At 40.0% G+C, this 21346-nt stretch overlaps 2 protein-coding genes across 2 annotated transcripts; one reads left to right on the forward strand and one right to left on the reverse strand.

The window, feature by feature from the left end:
* The first annotated feature begins 13383 nt into the window (after nucleotides 1-13383).
* LOC137741324 (epsin-3) lies at nucleotides 13384-15774 on the forward strand. The gene is made up of 5 exons (XM_088679882.1): nucleotides 13384-13536; nucleotides 13790-13934; nucleotides 14201-14323; nucleotides 14565-14726; nucleotides 14880-15774. The coding sequence occupies exons 1-5, from the start codon at nucleotides 13437-13439 to the stop codon at nucleotides 15430-15432; spliced, it is 1083 nt and encodes a 360-aa protein (XP_088536008.1). The 5' UTR covers nucleotides 13384-13436; the 3' UTR covers nucleotides 15433-15774.
* On the reverse strand, nucleotides 15775-21290 carry LOC137742412 (U-box domain-containing protein 33). The gene is made up of 7 exons (XM_068482272.2): nucleotides 20634-21290; nucleotides 20112-20230; nucleotides 19576-19685; nucleotides 18248-18746; nucleotides 17302-17853; nucleotides 16477-17199; nucleotides 15775-16162 (listed from the first exon to the last, which is right to left on the reverse strand). The coding sequence occupies exons 1-7, from the start codon at nucleotides 20926-20928 to the stop codon at nucleotides 15980-15982; spliced, it is 2481 nt and encodes an 826-aa protein (XP_068338373.2). The 5' UTR covers nucleotides 20929-21290; the 3' UTR covers nucleotides 15775-15979.
* Between the last annotated feature and the right edge of the window lie 56 nt (nucleotides 21291-21346).

The following is a 21346-nucleotide window of genomic DNA, read 5'->3' on the forward strand; positions in this document are numbered from 1 at the left end:
CCCCAAGACATGCAGGGCCTGTTGCTGCTAATAGCTTTGAAGCTTTAATTAGAAATCATAAATCTCCTAACTGCTATCCACTTCTGAAATCCATAGTAATTGCACAAAAAAGATGCAGTTGGGGAAAGGTGGATGCCAGACTCAGACTCAGGCTCAGGCTCACTCATGAATTAATGATGTAATAAGACGACCTTTCAAACTGCAAGTCTTTCGAATATATTTTGAGTTGCGTCCGGCTACATTTGAGTTAATGCAGTTTCAGCCTATCCCATTCGCTTCCTTCGTTGAAAGGACAAAACTGCAGAATTTATTTGCAGCCCAAGGTTTTTGGTTGCCTCCCCACAACAGGAGGAGGAAAGCTTTTGGATTTTAGTAATAATGGCGGTTCGGTTCAGTGTTGAGATATAGGAGGAGTTCTTTAAGGCTGACCCAGGTTTCTAGTGAGCAATGCAGGGGTTTAGAAACTAGAATCACCTCAATCCACGGTTCTAAAAATCCCTGCCTAGCCCTGCCTAGCCCTGCCTAGATCCCGTCTGGGTGTTAGGTGGCTGGTCATCGCCTCGATTAATGTCTAGACATTTGAAAATTAAGAAAAGGCACCTAGACCTACTGAGACACCCGCCTAGGCACCTGCCTAGCACGCCCAGACCCGCCTAGGTTGCGATTCACTAAGATAAAAAATAAATAACTTTCATTTTGCATTTTATTTGTTTCCAATAAATTGTAATAGACTTGTTAAATATAAATAAACACGCATTATAAGCTTCATTACGTTCCAATAACTCATAATATATATGTTATTCTATTTTGTAGTTTATGATGAAATTATATATATTTTTAAGTATAAAAAGACGTTTATTTACACGAAATATAATAGATTTAATTAAATCCGCCTAGTCCGTCTAGGTGCCCGCCTAGACCCTGCCTAGTCTCCTAGGCGCCAGACCCTAACCCACCACCCGACTAGCGCCTATCGTCTTTTAGAACCTTGCCTCAATCAAGAAAATGGGCTTTGTCTAATCCTAGTGAACCTTTTCAGTTGTGGATTAAATTGAGTTGGGTTGCCACAAGATATCAAAGACTACATTTAGTAACGAATAAATATCATTTAATATTACAGTTGTGACATTTCTTTTTACTTGTATAGCTTCAACTCATGTAAATAGCGAGTTCAATATCAAATTATTATAGATGCACGTTGTATGGCTTAACCAATTTTTCCACATCTTAGTTTAAATGATATTGTTGTATTAAAAAAATGACAAAGAAATAAACTGAGAATTATACTTACAAGATAATTTAAGTAAATTTATTATCTATCATATAATTAAATGTCCACTTACACTGCAAAAAAAAAAAAAAAAAAAAAAAAAAAAAACCTACAACAACACTTGTATTAAGAATTTGGGTTTATCATTTTAATTAGGTTTATTATTTAATATATAACATACAAAAATATCTTTTTCTCAAACAAAAAAAAGAAAAACAAAAATATCATAACTTTTTTCTTTAGTATTTTAGTGATTTGATGGTATGAGATGAAAGTTCAAGTGACTGAATTCGTAGTACTTCATGAAATATTTTTCAGAAGTCGTATGAATTTATAGTCAATTTAAAAATAATAATACCGCTGTCAAATATGTGGTATAAACAGTATTGGTTGAGTAATACACTATTTCTTTTTTAATTAAAATACTAGGTGACACAACCTGGATTGAACAACAATTAAAAAAAAAAAAAAATGGAGAATTGGACACATGGGGAATGGAGAGAGAAAGTCTTTCTTCTTCTTTGAAACGAAGGTCCAACAACAACAGAGTCATGGTGGTCTTCTCTGTGTTCCTCTTAATCTGAAATTAGATATTTCTTCTTGATCCAAAGCTTCTGTTGCATAGCCATGGTGGCCTTTTCTCTTCCACCACCTGCCTAGGTCATTGGATAGTTTTTGGAGGTCCTCACAAGCGCTTCTTCGAACTTCTGAGTGGTCCCAAGACCACCCCTAGATTTGATCTCTCCATAATTCAAATTACCTTGCTTCCCTCACCCTATGTGAACATAGGTGTGGACTTGAAGTGCTTCTTAAAAGCAAGACAATCTTGTAATTCTCTCGATGTATTGCAATTCCTAAGGCCTCGTTTGATAGAAAGGATAGGCTTGGATTATTCACTGTATTGAAGCCATTTTCAAGGAATAAAAATGGATGACAAATTTCTTATCTTGTCCAAGTTGCAGCATTTACTCATGAAGAAAAGATATCCCTACTAATCCTCACAAAAAATGGTAAAGATTAAAAGGGACAACTATTATTCATGAGTAACTTTCAACTTGGACAAAATAAAGAATTTATCATTCATTTCTTTCCTTAAAATACCTATAATATAATAAATAGTCATATCCAAGTCAATCATTTGTATCAACAAGGCCTTAAATATCCTAAATGACAGAGTCTTTTAAGTCACAATAGGGTTTGAAATAGAATAGGCCGTAGCAAACTAGAAAACCCAAAATCAAAAGGAGGGTGAAATGGGTCAACTAGGGTTAGGGTTTGTGGGACAACAGCCTTCAATCTTAGTGGGGAGAGTTAGGGGTGGATCTTGTGAGAAGTTTTGAAGCAATTGAGTCTCTCTTGAAAAAATAGAGGTTCAAAAGGGCTAGGCTTTGTGGTTTGCTTGGTGCGCAAGGGCTCTATGGTGAGGGGTGGCACTGTTATGGCCAGTAAAGAGAAGAGTGTGGATATGGACGATTTGGGATCGTGGTTTGGTGCTAAGTTACAGTTATTCGAGAATGAGAGAGAGGGCGTTATGATCGAGATGAAGGCTATTGAAAGAGCCTTGCTTGGGTTCCAGTTTACTTTAGTAGCAGAAGTGTATGAAAAAGGATGTGCATGGAGAGTTTTTCATTGATCGGTTTATGTCTTTTTGGAGAGGACGGGAATGGGTGTTTATTAGAGACTTGGGGGATAGACGTTTTCTAGAGAGGTTTGTTGGAGAACAATATATGCAGCGTGTTCTAGAGGCAGACCAACCATGGATATTCAAGAGTGACTTGGTGTTAGTTGCGGATCACACGTTGCGAGGGAATGGTTGCTAGGAGTCACTTTCGCTTGGTGTATTTTGGGTTCAAGTTCACAATGTCCCGCCACTGAGTATGACGTCAGCAGTTGCACAATCTATTGGTGGTTTAATGGACACAATTATGAAGGTGGATACTTTTGTCAGTAAGGATTGTATCGATCGTTTTCTTAGAGTGAAAATCCGCTTTAACGTCAGAGAACCATTGATGAAGGATACGTTCATAAGCTTTCCTGATGATGGCACACTGTGGGTGGATTTTAAATATGAATATCTTCCCAAGTATTGCCTAATCTGTGGAGTATTGGGGCACTCTACTAGGGTTTGTAAAGAGCTAAATATAGAGGGAGATTATATGGAGTCCAAAAAAGCGCAGGAAGGAATGTATGCTTTTAAAGGTTTGGATGCTGAATTTGATCTTAGAGGAAAATCTTTGGATTATGGTTTCCGAAAATCGGGTTTCGTGGGTTGAAATGGGGGATGCATGAATCTGGGAAAGCCAAGATGAGAATGGTCAAGAGGGAGGGAGGAGTATAAGAGAGAAGGAATGTCATCTGATTCAAATTGGATGAAGCATTCTATTGATCATGGAGAGGGTGAATCTCATAACACAATGGGAGATGAGGATAGGAGTGATGAGGAACTAGTTGATACTGTCGTGTCACCTAGCAAGCCTCGAACAAAATTGCGGGGGGCTACCTATATTGGTAGTCTCTCAGAGAGGATAAGAAAACAAAGGGATGAGGAAGAGAAGGCACGGAAGGCTAGAGATGAGGTTTTTGATGCAGGATTGATCGGACCGGGATGATTGGTTGCACCGGGGGTAGAGAATGTACTTGAGACCTTGTAAGAAGGGCCCGATGCAAATATCGAAGTTCGCACATCTCAAGAAAATGGAAGAGTGGACAGCCGGAGTTAATGGTGGATGTGGGTCATATGCTAGTTGCGAATCATTCAAATGATGATGATCATTTTGACTTGGCTCCGATTATTGAGGCTGTGACTAGAGAGCAGAAGGGTAAGAAGAGGGTAATTCAGGAGGTGGAGGTTGAGCCATGGCAGGTGTGTGTGGAAAACCAGGAGTAATCGTTCGAGAAAAATGCCGTTATTTTCTAAGGTGGAGGAGACCAGCCTTGAGGGATCTCCCAGGGCGTCATAAAACTAATATGTTGAAATTGTCAGGTGATCGAGGGTGACCTGACAATTGACGATTTGTTGGAGGAAAATAGGCTCCACACCCTTGACATAATGATTCTTCTGGAAACGAAAAATCGAAGCAATCGCTATGCCTATTTAAAAAGACGACTGAGGATGGATTTTATGCATGATGGGGAACCGAAGGGTATTGGAAGCGGTATGTGCATTTTTTGGAGAGATTGCAATCATGTGCTGTTAGTAAAATACTCGGATTTCTTTATCGAGGTTGGTATTCGTGATTGACTATACGGACAATAATTGGAGGCTATTTGCTGTGTATGCTAGTACCGATGATAAGAAACAGAAGGAGCAATGGAGAATTTTGTCACAACGCATTGAGGCAGCATGGGAAAAATGCCTTGTTATTGGAGATTTTAATGATATCTTATTCGACTCTGAGAAGGAAGGTGGAAATTACCGATCGTGGAGGAATCGGCGTGATGATGGCCTAATTCAACAAAGACTTGATCGTGGTCTTGCAACGGAATGGTGGATTAAAGTGTATCCTGAAACTAAGGTTTTTCATGAGGTTTTGGAGGGTTCGGATCATGCTATGCTCATTTTGAAGACGGATGTCCCACCACAACAAAGGAAGCGGCGATTCATATATGATCCGATGTGGGGTAAGGATGAGGAGTGCTGTGATTTTGTGCAATCTAGGTGGAAGAGGGAGTTTGTTGGATTTTGTGCATTCCATGTTGTGGAGAAATTAAAATGGGTGTGGCATGGTTTGATGAACATGGAAAAAATTCAAAGCTGAAAATTGATGCTATAAAAAAAGAACCCTGTGCAGCTTATCAATCACCTTTGTTTGCTAGTGATGAGGTGAGGAAAAAGGAAGGGGACTTAAAGATGGCTATTAGAGAAGATGAAGCTTATTGGAGATCGAAGTCTCAAACCCAATGGATTCAAGAAGGGGATAAAAATACAAAATATTTTCATGCCCAAACGGCAAAAGAGGAGGCGATGCAATAAAATATTGGGTTTGGAGGACAATCAGGGAGTTTGGTGTGAGGAGGTTGAAAAAGTGGATGAGATTGCCATTCAATATTTTCAGGAGTTATTCCTTTCCGGTTCTCTGCAAAGAATTCCGAAAATAACAAGTTGTGTGGAGGCTAGGGTGATGGAGGAGGATAATGTAGAGTTGATAAAACAAATTTCGGTAGAGGAGATTCGGAGAATGATCTTTCAAATTCCGGCAAATAAGTCGCTTGGCCCCGACGACTTTTCAGGAAGTTTCTTCCAGCAACATTGGGATGTGGTGGGTGATGATATCATTTAACATGGTGAAGTCATTCTGGCACTTAAGAAAGTTATTGAGGAAAATGAATCATACGCATCTTGTGGTCATTCCGAAGGTGGCCAGTCCTAGGAAAATGACTCAATTGAGACCTATGTCGCTGTGTAATGTGGTCTATAAGGTGATTGCAAAGTTGATAACTAATTGATTGAAAAAGGTTATGACCCACATCACTAGTATGAATCAATAAGCTTTTGTGGCGGGGAGACAAATACAGGATAACATATTAGTGGTGCACGAGTTGTTACATTCTCTCAAGCAACAAAGTAATAGTAAGGAGTCTTTCATGGCGATGAAATTAGAATGGTTAAGGCGTATGACCGTGTTGAATGACCATTTCTCTTTGCCATGATGCGAACATTGGGGTTTTCTGAGTTTTTGTGTTTAAGAATTGAAGAATGTATATCTACGGTGTCTTATAATATTTTGATTAATGGATCGTCCACATGATTCATACAACCGCAACGGGGGTTGCAGCAAGGGGATCTTATGTCCCTTTTTTTGTTTTTAATTTGTGCTAAAGGCCTTTCGGCTTTGTTGCGACGGAGAAAGGAGATGGGTGGTCTCCACGACATTAGTGTGTTTGAGGGAGGGTTGCCTATTTCGGTTTTTTTTTTTTTTTGTCGATGATGCAGTAATTTTTTGTAAAGCTTTGGAAGGTGAAGCGTTGGAGGTTATGAATGTGTTACAAATTCATGCGGAGAGTTCTGGGCCAGTTATAAACATGGAGAAGAGTTCACTTTTTTTCGGTGCTTAGACAATCTCCAATGGTTGGGCTAAAAACCAAATTTTTTAACCCGAAAAATTTAGCTTTTAGTCCAGAAACAGTTTTTTTACTCCAACCATTGTAGCCTAAAATTTTAGCCCGGACTATTAAAGAATGAACTTAGACTATTTTTTTTTTGTTAAATTAATTTTTTTTAAAAAAAATAAATACGTAGACCATTGTAAATTAATTTTATAAACATTTTAATCTAAAAAAATTTAAATTCCGATAAATATTGGGTGGAGTCCACTCTGATTTCTGGGCTAAATTTTGGGGGGAATTTGGCATTGGTTTAGCATTTAGCATTTAGCTCAAAATTTCCCCTTGGGTTGAAGTGTGTTTGGGGGGAAATTTTGGAGGATAATTTGGCTTTTAGCCCACCATTGAAGTTGGTCTTATTGTGCGAAGAAACGAAGGGAAAAGATTGTGGGGTGTACCCCACATATCAAGGGAAGGGATAACTTTGTAATTATCTGCGGACTTTGATCATTCCAAAACTGCGGTATTCGAGGAAGTGAGAGAGGTGCTAAATGGTCGGATAAATGGATGGGCCAAACAATGGGCCAAACAATGGGCCAAACAATTCTTTCTTTGGTGGGGAAAGAGATTCTAATCAAGGTCATAGCTATGGCCTTACCAAACCATACGATGTCTTGTTTTAAACTACCGGTCAAATTGTGTAAAGATTTGGAGAGGTTGATTGCAAATTACTGGTGGGGTGGAAATAAACGAATTAAGGGCATGCATTGGATTTCTTGGGACAAAATGAAGAGAAAGAAGAAAGTGGATGGTTTGGGTTTTAAACGAATTAAGGGCATGCATTGGATTTCTTGGGACAAAATGAAGAGAAAGAAGAAAGTGGATGGTTTGGGTTTTCGAGATCTCTTATATTTCAATCTTGGCGTTTCTTGCTAAGATTGGCTGAAGGGTAATGATGAACCCCACCTCACTGCTGGCTCATGTTCTCAAGGAAAAATACTACCCAGATAGACCATTTATGGAGGCAAAACAAGGGAGGCAATCTTCGTGGGGTTGGAAAGGTATACTTCAGGGTCGTCGTATTTTGGAGCGGGGGCTAAGATGGAGGGTTGGAGATGGGCAGAGTATCAAGATTGTATATGATCTTTGGATTCCAAAGTTATGTACGTTCCATATACGATCTAGGCATGCGGAGATGCCGGTGATGGTAGGGGAGTTAATTACGGGAATGGGAAGTAGGAGTATGGTGTCTGACCGTGTCTGGAAATATGCATAGAGGCTAAGAGTGCAAAATAAGCTGAAGTTTTTTTTATCACCAAGCCATATTCAAGAATTTAGAGATGCCCAGCCGGTAAAGACAAGGGAGAATGAGCGCTGTGGGAAACCTTCAATGTCGGTTTTCGCTGGGCAACAAGTTCGATGGAAACGTCCTAGTTTTGGGACTTTGAAAATTAACTGTGATGGGGCATGGCATGGGAAATCTATTAAGAAAATATTATTATTCTTTCTATTGGACGGACAAGCCGACAGACAAGCCGTCCTACAACCGTCAAGCGTCAAGCCGTCCTACAGCCGTCTAGCCGTCCTATAGCCGACCTACCTTGTCCTACCTATACACTTGTATCATGTATATATATACTTGTAATCTTGTAGAGAAAGTAATAAGAAAACAAGGCATTCTCTTCCATATTTTACATGGTATCAGAGCGAAAATCTTGGTACCTGTATTCCTAGCCTTCAAACACCATAGCAGAAAATCAAACACCAACAAAATTTTCAAGCGGCAACAACATCAACCTCGGTATGGATACATCAAGTCCTTACTATGTCCATTACTCAGATCACCCTGGCCATATGCTAGTTCCTGAAAAATTGAATGGCTCCAACTATCCATCTTGGAGTAAATCCATGATTCATGCACTCACAGCAAAGAACAAGGTCGGCTTTATTGATGGCTCCATTGCGCCTCCATCAGATGTAACAGCGCCAAAAGAATATGCACTCTGGAAACAATGCAATAGCATGATTTTATCATGGTTTGCACAGTCCGTGGAAAGCAACCTATCCAAAGGTGTCGTTCACGCCAAAAGTGCTCATCAAGTGTGGGAAAATTTCAAAGAATTATTCTCACAAAAGAATGCGCCTACAATCTATCAACTTCAAAAATCTATTGCCTCTCTTTCACAAGGCACCATGACAGTTTCAACCTATTACACACAACTCAAGGGCCTATGGGATGAACTGGACACCTATCGCACTCCTCCCACATGCAACCAAATGAAGCAACACAATGAACAAACAGAAGAAGACCGAATGATGCAATTTCTCATGGGACTCAACGATACATACAGTGGAGTTCGCAGCAATATCCTCATGATGACACCGCTACCAAATGTCCGTCAAGCGTACTCACTCGTTGCTCAAGAAGAGACACAACGCCATATGACGTCGACGGGAACAACCGATAATTTTTCCATAGCCGCTGCAGTTCAAAGTCGACAGAATGACTCCCTCAATAAGCCACACTGTACTCATTGCAACAGAGATGGACATTCGATTGAAAATTGCAGAACATTAAAATACCACTGCAATTATTGTGACAAAAATGGGCATACTGAGGATAGATGTCGATTTAAAAACGGCACCAACAATTCTAATGGCCGACAGCACCACAAGGGACAGCAACCGCGTGGAAATCAAGGCATCACAAAGGACAGCAGGGCACGTGACTCCTATGCCCATGCTGCTGAGAGACAGCAAACCGATGCTGTGTCCTCATCATCATCCAATCCAATGCAGGCCTTTTCTCATGAACAGCTACAACAACTTGCCCATGCTGTGTCCTTGATCAATTCCAACCATGCTTCCGGTAATAACAATGATGCTTATGCAAATGCTGCAGGTCTGCCTTCTGTTTCTATCCCTTCAATAAATTCTATATTTTCAAAGCCTTGGATTTTGGATAGTGGAGCTACAGATCACATCATTTCTGATTCCACACTTTTCACTAAAACAAATTCATCGCCTACACCCATAGTCAATTTACCTACGGGTTCTACCGCCCCAATCACTTCCACTGGCACAATACAATTTAATTCTGACATCACTTTAAATAATGTTTTATGTGTCCCCTCATTCCGTTTAAACCTCATGTCTGCCAGCAAAGTCACTGATTCTCTAAATTGTTGTGTTATACTATTTCCCACCTTTTGTGTCTTGCAGGACTTGGCTACAAGGAAGATGATTGGCTCGGGTAAACAACGTGGTGGTCTTTATTACATGTCCCCAGTACAGAGGACACCAGTTTCTTGCCAAGTCTCACAACGTTCCAACTTATGGCACATGCGTCTTGGCCATCCTTCTCCTTCTCGTCTTAAATTAGTATCTCCATTATTGTCTTCAAGTAATTTATCTTTTGATAATAATTGTGGCATTTGTCCTATGGCCAAACAAACCAGACTTCCTTTTTCTTTAAGTTCAATTTCAACTCATGCTGCTTTCGATTTATTACATTGTGATATTTGGGGCCCACACAAAATTCCCACACATTCAGGGGCTAGATTCTTTCTTACCATTGTAGATGATTTTACTAGATGCACATGGATATTTCTTATGCAATTTAAATCTCAAACACAACAACTTTTGCAAACCTTCATATCCTTTGTCCACACACAATTTCATGCCAACATTAAGGCAATCCGAGTTGATAATGGGCTAGAATTTTTATCCATGAAATCATTTTTTCAAACCAATGGCATTGAATATCAACGCACATGTGTTTACACTCCACAACAAAATGGAGTTGTCGAACGCAAACATCGTCACATTCTCACTGTTGCTCGTGCCCTCCGCTTCCAATCCCACTTATCTCTCTCATTTTGGGGTGAATGTGTTTTGACAGCTGTCTATCTCATTAACCGTCTCCCATCACCATTACTCTCTAATAAATCACCTTTTGAACTTTTGTACCACCGACCGCCACCACTCACTCATTTGCGGGTTTTTGGTTGCCTCTGTTATGCTACTGTTGTTCATCACACACATAAATTTGACACTCGTGCCAAACGTTGCATTTTTGTTGGCTACCCTCATGGTCAAAAGGGTTATAAACTTTTTGATTTGGATACTCATACATTTTTTGTCAGCCGTGATATACACTTTCACGAAACCACATTTCCCTATGCTTCACATTCCGCACATTCTCCTGAACCACCAGGCCACACACACCCTCCCCACCCATCAGACCTGCTGCCTTTTGCCCCACCTGATGATCCAATCAACTCCCGCCCACTAACTGCCCCGACCACACCTGACTCAGGCCATGTGCCTCCTACATCCCAACCCCACATTGAATCCCCTCCTCCCTCACCCACTTCCGCTGGCCCGTTACCACTTGCCATCCCACCATCTCCTCAGCCCACCGTAGCACCTTCCCGACACTCTACCCGTCCTACGCACCCTCCGGCATGGCATAAAGACTACCACATGTCCAACCACGTCAGTCCATCTACCCTGACGCCTTGTCCTTCAGGTACTCGCTATCCTCTCTCTGATTTCCTCTCCTATTCTCGTTTCTCTCCTTCCCATTCTGCTTTTCTAGCTAACATCACAGGTCCTACCGAGCCCACTTCCTATGCTCAAGCCATCCAAAATCCTCATTGGACACAGGCCATGCATGTCGAATTAGAAGCTTTGCAACAAAATAACACATGGAGTGTGGTTCCACTGCCTCTTGGTCATAAACCCATCGGCTGCAAATGGGTCTACAAAATCAAATACAAGTCCGACGGCACCATTGAGCGATACAAAGCTCGCCTTGTCGCCAAGGGTTATACTCAGGTTGAGGGTGTTGACTATCACGAAACCTTTTCTCCGACTGCCAAACTCACCACCCTACGGTGTCTTCTTACTATTGCATCAGCCCGTTATTGGTATATCCACCAATTAGATGTCCAAAATGCCTTCCTTCATGGTGACCTGCAGGAAGTGGTTTACATGGAGCCTCCTCCTGGCCTTCGCCGACAGGGGGAGAACCTTGTGTGTCGACTCAACAAATCTCTCTATGGACTCAAACAGGCTTCAAGAAACTGGTTTTCTACCTTTTCAGAAACCATTCGGAGAGCTGGTTACAGTCAATCGAAAGTTGATTACTCTCTCTTCACTAAGGCACAAGGTACTTCATTTACTGTAGTCCTTATATATGTTGATGACATACTTCTCACAGGCAATGATCTTGAAGAAATGAATCACCTTAAAATGTTTCTTCTCAAACGCTTCCGCATCAAAGACCTTGGAAATTTGAAGTATTTCTTAGGCATTGAGTTTTCACGTTCAAAGAAAGGTATTTTCATGTCTCAAAGAAAATACGCACTAGATATTTTGCAAGACTCAGGACTCACAGGTGCACGGCCAGACAAGTTTCCGATGGAACAAAATCTCAAGCTCACCCCCACAGATGGAGAGTTACTCAATGACCCAACCAAGTACAGAAGATTGATTGGCAGGTTAATTTATCTCACTGTCACAAGGCCGGATATAGTTTACTCCGTCCGAACACTTAGTCAATTCATGAATCAACCTCGAAAAACACATTGGGATGCTGCCTTACGGATCCTTAGATACATCAAAGGTACACCTGGTCAAGGTTTGCTGTTTCCCGCCTCTAACAATCTTGCCTTGAAAGCATTCTGTGATTCAGATTGGGGAGGTTGTCGTGCCACAAGAAGATCAGTTACCGGATACTGCATTTTTCTTGGAAATTCTCTTATCTCATGGAGATCCAAGAAACAAACCAATGTCTCTAGATCATCAGCAGAAGCCGAATATCGAGCTATGGCCAATACATGCTTGGAGCTAACTTGGTTACGATATATTTTACAAGATCTAAAGGTACCACAGGTAGCTCCAACACCATTGTACTGTGATAATCAAGCGGCCTTGTACATTGCCGCTAATCCGGTTTTCCATGAACGTACAAAACACATTGAAATTGACTGCCATATTGTACGAGAAAAACTGCAAGCTGGAATGATTAGTCCTTCACATATTCCTACTCGGTTTCAGCTAGCAGATGTGTTTACAAAAGCTTTAGGAAAGGATCAGTTTGTGACTCTACGCGACAAGTTAGGAGTTCACGATATTCACTCTCCAACTTGAGAGGGAGTATTAAGAAAATATTATTATTCTTTCTATTGGACGGACAAGCCGACAGACAAGCCGTCCTACAACCGTCAAGCGTCAAGCCGTCCTACAGCCGTCTAGCCGTCCTATAGCCGACCTACCTTGTCCTACCTATACACTTGTATCATGTATATATATACTTGTAATCTTGTAGAGAAAGTAATAAGAAAACAAGGCATTCTCTTCCATATTTTACAAAATCAATGTTAGGTGGCCATGGATGGGTGGTGCGAGATTTTGCGGGACTTTTGTAGATGGCTGGTGGGGAGGTGAGTTTTTCAATGATGCGCTATGGTGGAAGCGGCTGCAATTTGTGCAACTTTGGTGATATGTAGGGACATGCATTATGAGATGGTAAAGATAAGAGTCTGATGCTTTATCTCTTATCAGCATGATAAATGGGGAATGCTTCATTTTTTATATTCAAAATTTGGCATCTTAGATTAGGGAGGTGAAGTTTATGAATGTTGAGCGGAGTGGCAACCTCGCTACCCATGTAGTGGCTTCCTATGCTACCTCACGTGGTGGTTTGTTCTTGTGGGATGCTTATGATCCTGAATTTCTTTTTAATATTCATGCAGAAGATGTAAACGTTTCTATTAGAATTTAATAAAATTTATCTTTGACAAAAAAAAAAATAATAATAATAAAAAAAAAAATCAAATAGTATGAATCTGACCGACCACTACAAATTCAAACAAAGACTCCGCCCGTTGTGCACTAATGCACGTAGACAAAACAGCAGATGTTGACTTCAGACCTCATTACTTTTTATACAATTTAAATCTCCAACGACTAAATTTAACTTTTTTGACAAAGATATTTTTAATTATATTAGAGTCATCTAAATTACGGTAAAAGAATTTGAATTCAAATACTGTGAATAGAGTATACAATTATGGTAAACTTAACTAAACAGACGTGTGCAGAATTAACTTAAACAATGTTTGGAAATTTCAATGCAAACTGCCTTGACATATCTGACATTCTCATGTTGGTTGCTACATCACTCAACATTTTAAACTTTGAAATCTTCTCCCCCGGTAAACACCCTCTCCAATTAATTAACTTAAACAATTGAAATTTGTACCTCATTCTTCCCATTTGATTACATATGCAAGTGTCACCTCACTTTATTTGTTAGAAATTATGTGTTATATTCAAATTATAATTAATTTGGTAATTAGCTAGTTGAGCCTTAATTTCTTTACTTGGTCTAATCTAACACCAAACTGGTCTGCAAAACTTTCATCTTCTTCTCTCTTTCCTCTCATTTTTTTCAACTGGGAAACTCAGACATGTCAATCTTAAGCAACAATATCAGCAGCAGCAACAATGGGGCACCTTCATTTCATGAGTTCAAGAAACAAGCTTCTTTCTTCTTCAAGGAGAAGATCAAGACTGCAAGACTAGTCCTCACAGATGTTACACCAGCGCAACTGTAAGTTTCAATCAATATTTTCTATGGTGTGTAGCTAAGTTGACTAGAGCAGCGTGCTCGGACTCCTCTTCTGCAGCCAAGTTTGAATCTGTCTGCTCGTAGTTTGGATAAGATTAGAATATCCGCATCCTCTCATTTTTATGGTTTATTTGTTGAACTAAGTGAGATGGGATTTGTAGTTTTTTGTTGGTCTGCTTTTGAAGGAACTTGTTGTGGCTTTGGATTCTGATGTGATGAACTTTTTGCTTGGCGTTTAACGTGTCAAGATTGACTGAAGAAGCTACAAATGGGAATCCATTGTCTCCAGACACAAGGACTTTGGGTTCAATTTCAAAGGCTGCTTTTGAACTCGAAGATTACACAAGAATTGTGGAGATTTTGCACAAAAGGTTTCTGGGTTTTCTCCCTTTCTTTCGCTTTCATTTTTCGTACGATTTTCTCCTTCCGCACTCCCCTTTTTTACGTCCATTGATTCTCCTTTGGTTTTTTCGATCCTAAGACTAGAAAAATAGGGTGGAGTGCATGCGGAAGAAAAGAGAAGCCCGGAAATCACTACACTTTTTTTCCCTCCAGATTTATTATTATGAAAACTTGGTGAATTAATCTATGCTTTTATAATTTCGTTTTCAGATTAGTGAAGTTTGAAAGGAAGAACTGGAGGGTCTCCTACAATTCTCTGATTGTGGTTGAGCATTTGCTGACTCATGGACCAGAAAGCGTTGCAGTTGAGTTTGAGGTTGGCAAAGATGTTATTCAACAGATGGGAAGCTTTCAGCATATAGCTGAGAAAGGGTACGTAATTCTGATAAAATTCTCGAGAACTGTTATTAGCACTCTATAACATAGTCATTCTGAAAATCTTCTCGTTCATTTTGTGAACGGGAGGAGTGCAGCATGACTTTGCGTACGATTAATTTGCGAGGGGTCTAAATATTTAAAATGCAGATTCAATTGGGGTCTTGCTCTTAGAAAGAAGTCCGGGAGAATTTTGAAGCTGCTAGAGAAAGGACCTCTTCTCAAAGAGGAGAGAGACAAAGCTAGGAAGCTAACCAGAGGGATTCAAGGGTTTGGGAGTTTCTGCCAAAGATCATCTGGCTCTTCAGCACAAGGGATTTTAAGAGAATCATCATTTCAAACATATGGAAGGTCTAAGTCTCAATCTCTCTTCAGTGACGACGAAAACCAGGAGAATCAGTTTCCATCATCTGACGTCAAAAATTTTACTAAGAAAGTTGAAGAATCAAAGCGAAGCAACGAAAGCATTGCGATCGTTGTGGCTGTCAACGATGAAGTAGAGAAACCCGAAGCTCGAACAAGTTTTAAAGAAAACATGGTTCCAAACAAGGACGATTTGGAGAGATGCTGCTGCAAGGGAGAGTCTAACCCACTTTTGGATGGTGAGAAAGATGTGTCTAGGGTTGAAATTTCTGCTGAGGATGCACATCCCTTCAATGAAACGCACAATCTAAGTGCTGCTTCATTGCTTGCTGCAACTTAATGCACTCATTTGTCAACGAATGCTCCTATTACACTCGTAGTCTTTAAAGGACCAGAACCAACTATTGTAGTATCTACATCGAGAAATCAAGTATTGTGTACATCGTTAGTCTAATAGTTTCTCGGACCTACCCGTTACAACGAAAAAGTACCTGCAAACCGCTTCCACTGGCATGTTGAATGGGCTACTTGGTTGGGTTTTTATTGTTCCTATTATCGTGTGCAACTCAAATATTATGTTATCTTGAAATATTAGTAAGAGCTTTGCTCACCCGCACAGTTTTTTGCATGAGTGAACGTCTAAGATTATGACTAAATATATTCTATCTTGATATTTCTCAAATTTAGTAAATTTACACTGTAACATTAGAAAACTAATCTGCTTAACTTTACAATGCTTTCAATTTTTGTAGCTTTTATACAACAAGCACTTTCCCTATCATTGCATGATATAGAAATACAATGGTTACAACAAAAATCTGAACATGTAAATGATATAGCGACAACATACATACCTACATACATACATACATGAAAGTAGTGAGATTTCAAGTCTTGCAAAGCCAATCTTGAATTGCAAGGCGTAAGGCATCGTTGGGAGTGAGATGCAAGTGACTCAATTTCAAATTGGTCATTGGAGAAGTCTCGCGACAATTTTGTAACCATCCACGCAAAGCTTCACCTTCGTACGTGAAGCCATCAGCTGCCAACTGCGGGTCATGCATTATTTCCTGAAAACAACGAAAAATCTGTCAGTTTGGAAGTCGTTTACCACCTTAGTTCTTGTATTCAAGTTAAAAGTTCGGAGCTTTTTGGTGCATAGGTGGTACTTCACGAGCCTTGTTCACAAGTACAAAACCGTAGTCTGAAGTCTTCATATGGATGATCTAAAATTTTTACTTGTGATAAGTTCTGAAGTTACCGTAAAACTAAATCTACGTATAGAGCTTTGCAACACCATGAATTAGAGAGCAAAACCCAAATTGAATCCGAGGGTTACTAGAATTTGGAACAATCAGCAAACGAGGTTATTAGTATCACTCACCTGAAGGATCGGACACAAGAAAAAAGATGGTACTGGTCGCTCTTCAGAGGCATGTAGCTGCTGCAATTCCCTCACAAAAGCTGGCGTAAGCTCTGGTCTTTCCCTACTATTCAATTCACAGCATTGCAAACCAAGGTCTACCAATCGCGCTGCCACAGATATAGACCATTCTCCGGCTGAGGAATCTATAATCGATGCCAAATTTCCACCTAAAACTGCCTTGCGCACCTCACTTGCTAAGCCAACTGGAGGCCGTCCGGTGACTAACTGCAGAATGATCAGCCCAAAGGAATAAATATCAGACTTGGGCGTCAGGACCCCGACTCTCTGCAGCTCTGGATCTGTGTAACGAAAAGCACCCTTTGGCTCAGTTCCCCGGCGGAAACTTCGACAGTAAAGATTGTCTTCAGTGACCAGCCTGCAAATCCCAAAATCACAAATCTTGCAGTTGAGTTCAGAATCTAGTAGTATGTTTTGCAGCTTCAAATCACCATGGACAATCTTTTCAGGTCTAGAGGAGTGCAAGAAGCAAAGGGCACTAGAGATTTGAGCAATTATCCGTGTTCGGGTCTTCCATGGCACCAGAGAAATATTGCTTTTCCTGAAAAGATGGTCTTGCAGACTCCCATTTGATAAGTATTCGTATACAAGCGACCAGGCTTCTGGACAAACACCAAGCAAGGTCACAAGGTGACGATGCTGTAATTTTCCAAGAACTTGTACCTGCAAGCACAAAGAAAACAAAAATGAGCATCTTTGAAGTGTCATTGACGTATTATTAATCACTCCATCAATTTGACATATATAGCTGAGAGAGAGAGAGACCTCTTGTTGAAACTCAGCTTGTTCTTGCAAGTTGTGTGGATGCAATTTCCTTATGGCGACAGTTCTCCCCAGCATTTCCCCCTTATAAACACAACCATATCCTCCCTGCCCAATTTTAAAGCTCTCAGAAAAATTGCACGTTGCAGTCTGCAAATCTGACAATGAGAATTCTGCTAATTTCGGCAGCTCTTCAACAAACCCAATGAGCGCATTGCAGTTTGCGGCTCCAGCTTGTCTATGATTCCTCCACCGCTCAATCCAGTGAAGGGCTTCCACCTTTTGTCGTTGAATACATTGTTTTTCCTGCTGAAGAGTTGCAATCGAAGTCTGAATTTGCTTCACTTCCCCAGAAGCTTCATCAAACCTTCGACTTGCTTCCTGTGCTCGGCTGTCTAGAAGGGCAATATTTCTCATGGCCCTGCTTATCTCACCACTAATTTCTTCCTTCTCTTCCAAGAGTTTTTGTTGTTCCTCAATCGTGATTCTCAAGGCGTCCTCAGCCTCTTCTCTAAGTTTAACTTCTCGGCCACGGGCTAACTCAAATGCCTTGGCCTGAAACAGAGAAACACAATTGTGAGTTAGGAATAACAAGATTAATGAATAAATTATTTCATTATAACATAGCTTTCAAGATCGTTATATATGTAGTTATAACCCAAATATAAAATGTTTCAAATATCTTATTCGCCAAGAAATTCTTAATCAGCAATGCGTGCTTACTAATCTTCTGAAAGTATTGAGAAGTTCCCTTAAATGCGTAACACAAATTTATTTTTAGATTCGCACTCACAGTTATTACTTGAAAGTACTGAGAAAGATCCCTTCATTGCATTACACAAATTTATTTTGAGTGTAGCACTCTTGAAATGGATCATGTAACGCAATTTCTAGGAATCATAATACCAAAAACGTTAGTTCTTAAGCTGCAACATCAACTCGCAGTTACCTTGTTGATAGCATTCATAGCTTCTGATTCTAAACTTTTGCGCTTCGATAGCTCTGCAAATGCCTTGTCCCTTGATGCCTCGGCTTCTAGTGTAGCTTCCGTAAGCATACGGCATAAGCTCTGTTCCTCAATGTTTAAATCAGAATCTGAAGGCATTCTTCCCTCAGCAAAATTATATCCTGAACCAGAGCTAGAACCTGTACTAGTTGAATTATGAATACTGTAGGGTAAGCACGTATTTGAAGAACAAGCTAAGGTTGGTGATGCAGCCAATTCTTTGTGGATTTCTGCATTCTCTCTATTTTGAAATGATTTACAACTCAAAATTTCTGCAGGTGCAATCTGCAGTTGCCTACATGAGGTCGGAGAACTTTGGCCATCTGAAGCATCTCTCGTCCAGACATGTTTCCCTTTGTTGATAAACCGTATTTCACAGAACAATGGAGCACATTTGGCTACATAACTTGCTTTGCTGGAGCTCTTTTTCACCTTCATGCAACTATAGTACAATATTAGGAAGGCATACTATGCTACTATATAATACAATAACAAATCTTGCAGTTGCAAAAGATATATAACATTCAAGTTTCATAACAACAAAACCAGGAAAACTTACTTTCCATTGTGTTAGTATGACAAAGAAAATATTTAGAAAACAAAACGTAGACACCAAGGGCCGGTTCAATTAGACACCAACTCCTACTTACTGGAGTAGGAGTTGATCCCTGGACCACTCCCTTGCAAAAAGCTGGCTTTGAGAGTGTGGGAGCACAAGGTAAGTTCTTAAATAGGTCCCTTAATACATAAACTTGACAGAATAATTATTTGTACATAAAACAAAAAACAAGACAAAGTTTGCTGATACATACACATCTTAAGTCAACAAAAAACACTTAAGACCCACATGTCACTAGTTTCATACCTCAGCATTTTATATTAAAGCACTTGAAACGATGTCACGTATTGGGGTTTAAGTAAACATAATTTTATTTTATTTTCTAAGATGATGCATGCATGGTTGGACAGAAGGCAGGGCTTTTGCTGGGGGTGAAATATTGTAGGCCTCATTTGCCTACCCTAAGGGAGGAGGGATGAACTGGACCATAGCAGAATCAGTTCCCAAATACATTTTTACCAAAGGAGGCTCTTCGATATCCAATTTTTTTCACTGCAGTACAAATAAGCTGGATAGCCACGTTCATGTCTGAGTGATTCACAACTTTACAGAGACCACGGTATACGACCTAATTGTGTTTTTTTTATAATTATCTTAACTTTCAAGAGCAAACCATTAGACTTACAGTGGAACCTTATTATGCACCACTTACTCTTCTGGTACCGCTCCCATAACAAGCTTCCTAACCCCATTATTGTTGACCAACTCTACAATTCCTTTATGAATTTCATTAGCTTCAACCATAACAGTGCTTGCTTTAACCTGGAAAGTAAATGGTTGCAGTAATATAGTTAGATACACAATTTGTATTCAGTTATTATGCAATTGTCATTTCACGAAATGTGGACACTTTTGAGACAATTCTACACAAATATTGAACTATCAACACATAATATATTGAGTCCCGATGAAACAAAAATAATACGCAAGGCAGAAAAGCCTTGTTCATGAAGCTAAAAACTAGAGAACTGGTTAGCTAAACTCAAAAGGTACTGGTAAAATTCAGTAGTGGAAGAAATCAAGGTTCTACCAAATATAAGGAAACATCATGATTATGAGTAGCGATCTTTCTTAAAACTTTGATAAACACGAGGACTTCAATTTATAATAGTTAAGACAGTCAAACACTAAAAATAAAGATTGATTTATAAATTAAAAGACAAAAACATAAGGGCACAAAGCACACACCTTTGCTCTAGAGCAAGCCCTCAAATAATTTTGCAAAAGCTCCATTTTCCGTTCCCTTTCCTCCCTCCTGAAAGCCGTTAGCACCTCGTCATTTGCCTGACTTGCAGGTAGTTTTCCTACTGCAAAATCATTGTAATCATGAATGACATACAATTTCAAAGAAATCAAAGTCTTCAAAGACGAAGAGAAAGGGTCTCAAACTGCTTAGCAAATGCCTGGAAATGAGAATTGAATAAGTTTTGCGAGATTTTACACTGTCATAAGAACCCTTTTGTTTTCCCAAATGCAAACAGAAAATAATTCACATTCCATCCACAACACATTAATGGGTCAATTTTTGTCACATTTTCAAATTGTTTCATAACATTTTCTGAATTCAGGAAAAAACTGGAAGACCCCTATATGCATACTGTGAAAGAAATTCATAAATCATGAAACTTTAGAACCTTTTTCACCAAAACAGAGAGAATAATCTGGAGCCATTTCACCAGAACACTAGTCTTGTTAGAGAGAGAGACTTACAGGGAGTGGGAATGAGCGGAGATGGCTGATGAACATGAAGTATACAAATTTCATTACAGCCAAAGTGCTTGAACGTCCAACGAAGCAAGCTCAAAGCTTTCTCCACAGACTTCCCAACCGCCACGTGCACCTTGTCACCACCACCACCTTCTTCACAAACCTCGGGCAACTGAGACTGAGAGGAGGAAGTCGCAGGCCGGTCAAACCCACGTCGGAAACTCACCGGAGAAGAGAACCCAGAAGGGGATTCAGCCACCGGGCCATGGTGCGGATATGAAGGCTGTACGAGCTCCATGGAAATGGAAGGGTAAGGAGGAAGCAGCTCCGCTGCTGGTCGCGGAGTTGGGGTTTGAGGAATGTGGGTGCCGGTGTTGTTGGGGTGCAGGTGGGAGGGTCATATGTAAAATTTGGAACTGATGATTACAGGAGTGAGATTTCGTGGATTTTGTAGGGATCTGTAGGGAGTTCTCGTTTCCAAGGGAGGCTTAACCTTTTGTGCTGATTTAACAGTGACACGGGAAAATGTTGACGGTGGAGTGGGGAAGAGATTTTCTTTGAGATAGGATCCTCGTAGGATTCTCACGGAATCTCCTAATCACATTCATTTATCGTATATCATGTGTTCAATTTTTATCATATATTATTTATATTCAATTTTAAATAAAAAAAATTATAATGATCTCTAACTATATAATGTATAATAAACAAATATA

Source organism: Pyrus communis, chromosome 11 (genome assembly GCF_041283825.1).
Source record: "Pyrus communis isolate YQ-2024b chromosome 11, ASM4128382v1, whole genome shotgun sequence".
NCBI lineage: Eukaryota > Viridiplantae > Streptophyta > Magnoliopsida > Rosales > Rosaceae > Pyrus > Pyrus communis.

Bases quoted from the DNA above. Each gene is read 5' to 3' on its own strand.
- LOC137741324 (XM_088679882.1), top strand. From the start codon at position 13,437: ATGTTTGGAAATTTCAATGCAAACTGCCTTGACATATCTGACATTCTC. The intron at 14,324-14,564 runs GTTTCTGGGTTT...TTTCGTTTTCAG, and splicing joins GTGGAGATTTTGCACAAAAG to ATTAGTGAAGTTTGAAAGGA. The intron at 14,727-14,879 runs GTACGTAATTCT...TTTAAAATGCAG, and splicing joins CAGCATATAGCTGAGAAAGG to ATTCAATTGGGGTCTTGCTC.
- LOC137742412 (XM_068482272.2), bottom strand. From the start codon at position 20,928: ATGGAGCTCGTACAGCCTTCATATCCGCACCATGGCCCGGTGGCTGAA. The intron at 20,231-20,633 runs GTAAGTCTCTCT...ATGATTTTGCAG, and splicing joins TCCGCTCATTCCCACTCCCT to TAGGAAAACTACCTGCAAGT. The intron at 17,200-17,301 runs GTCTCTCTCTCT...TTGTGCTTGCAG, and splicing joins AAGCTGAGTTTCAACAAGAG to GTACAAGTTCTTGGAAAATT.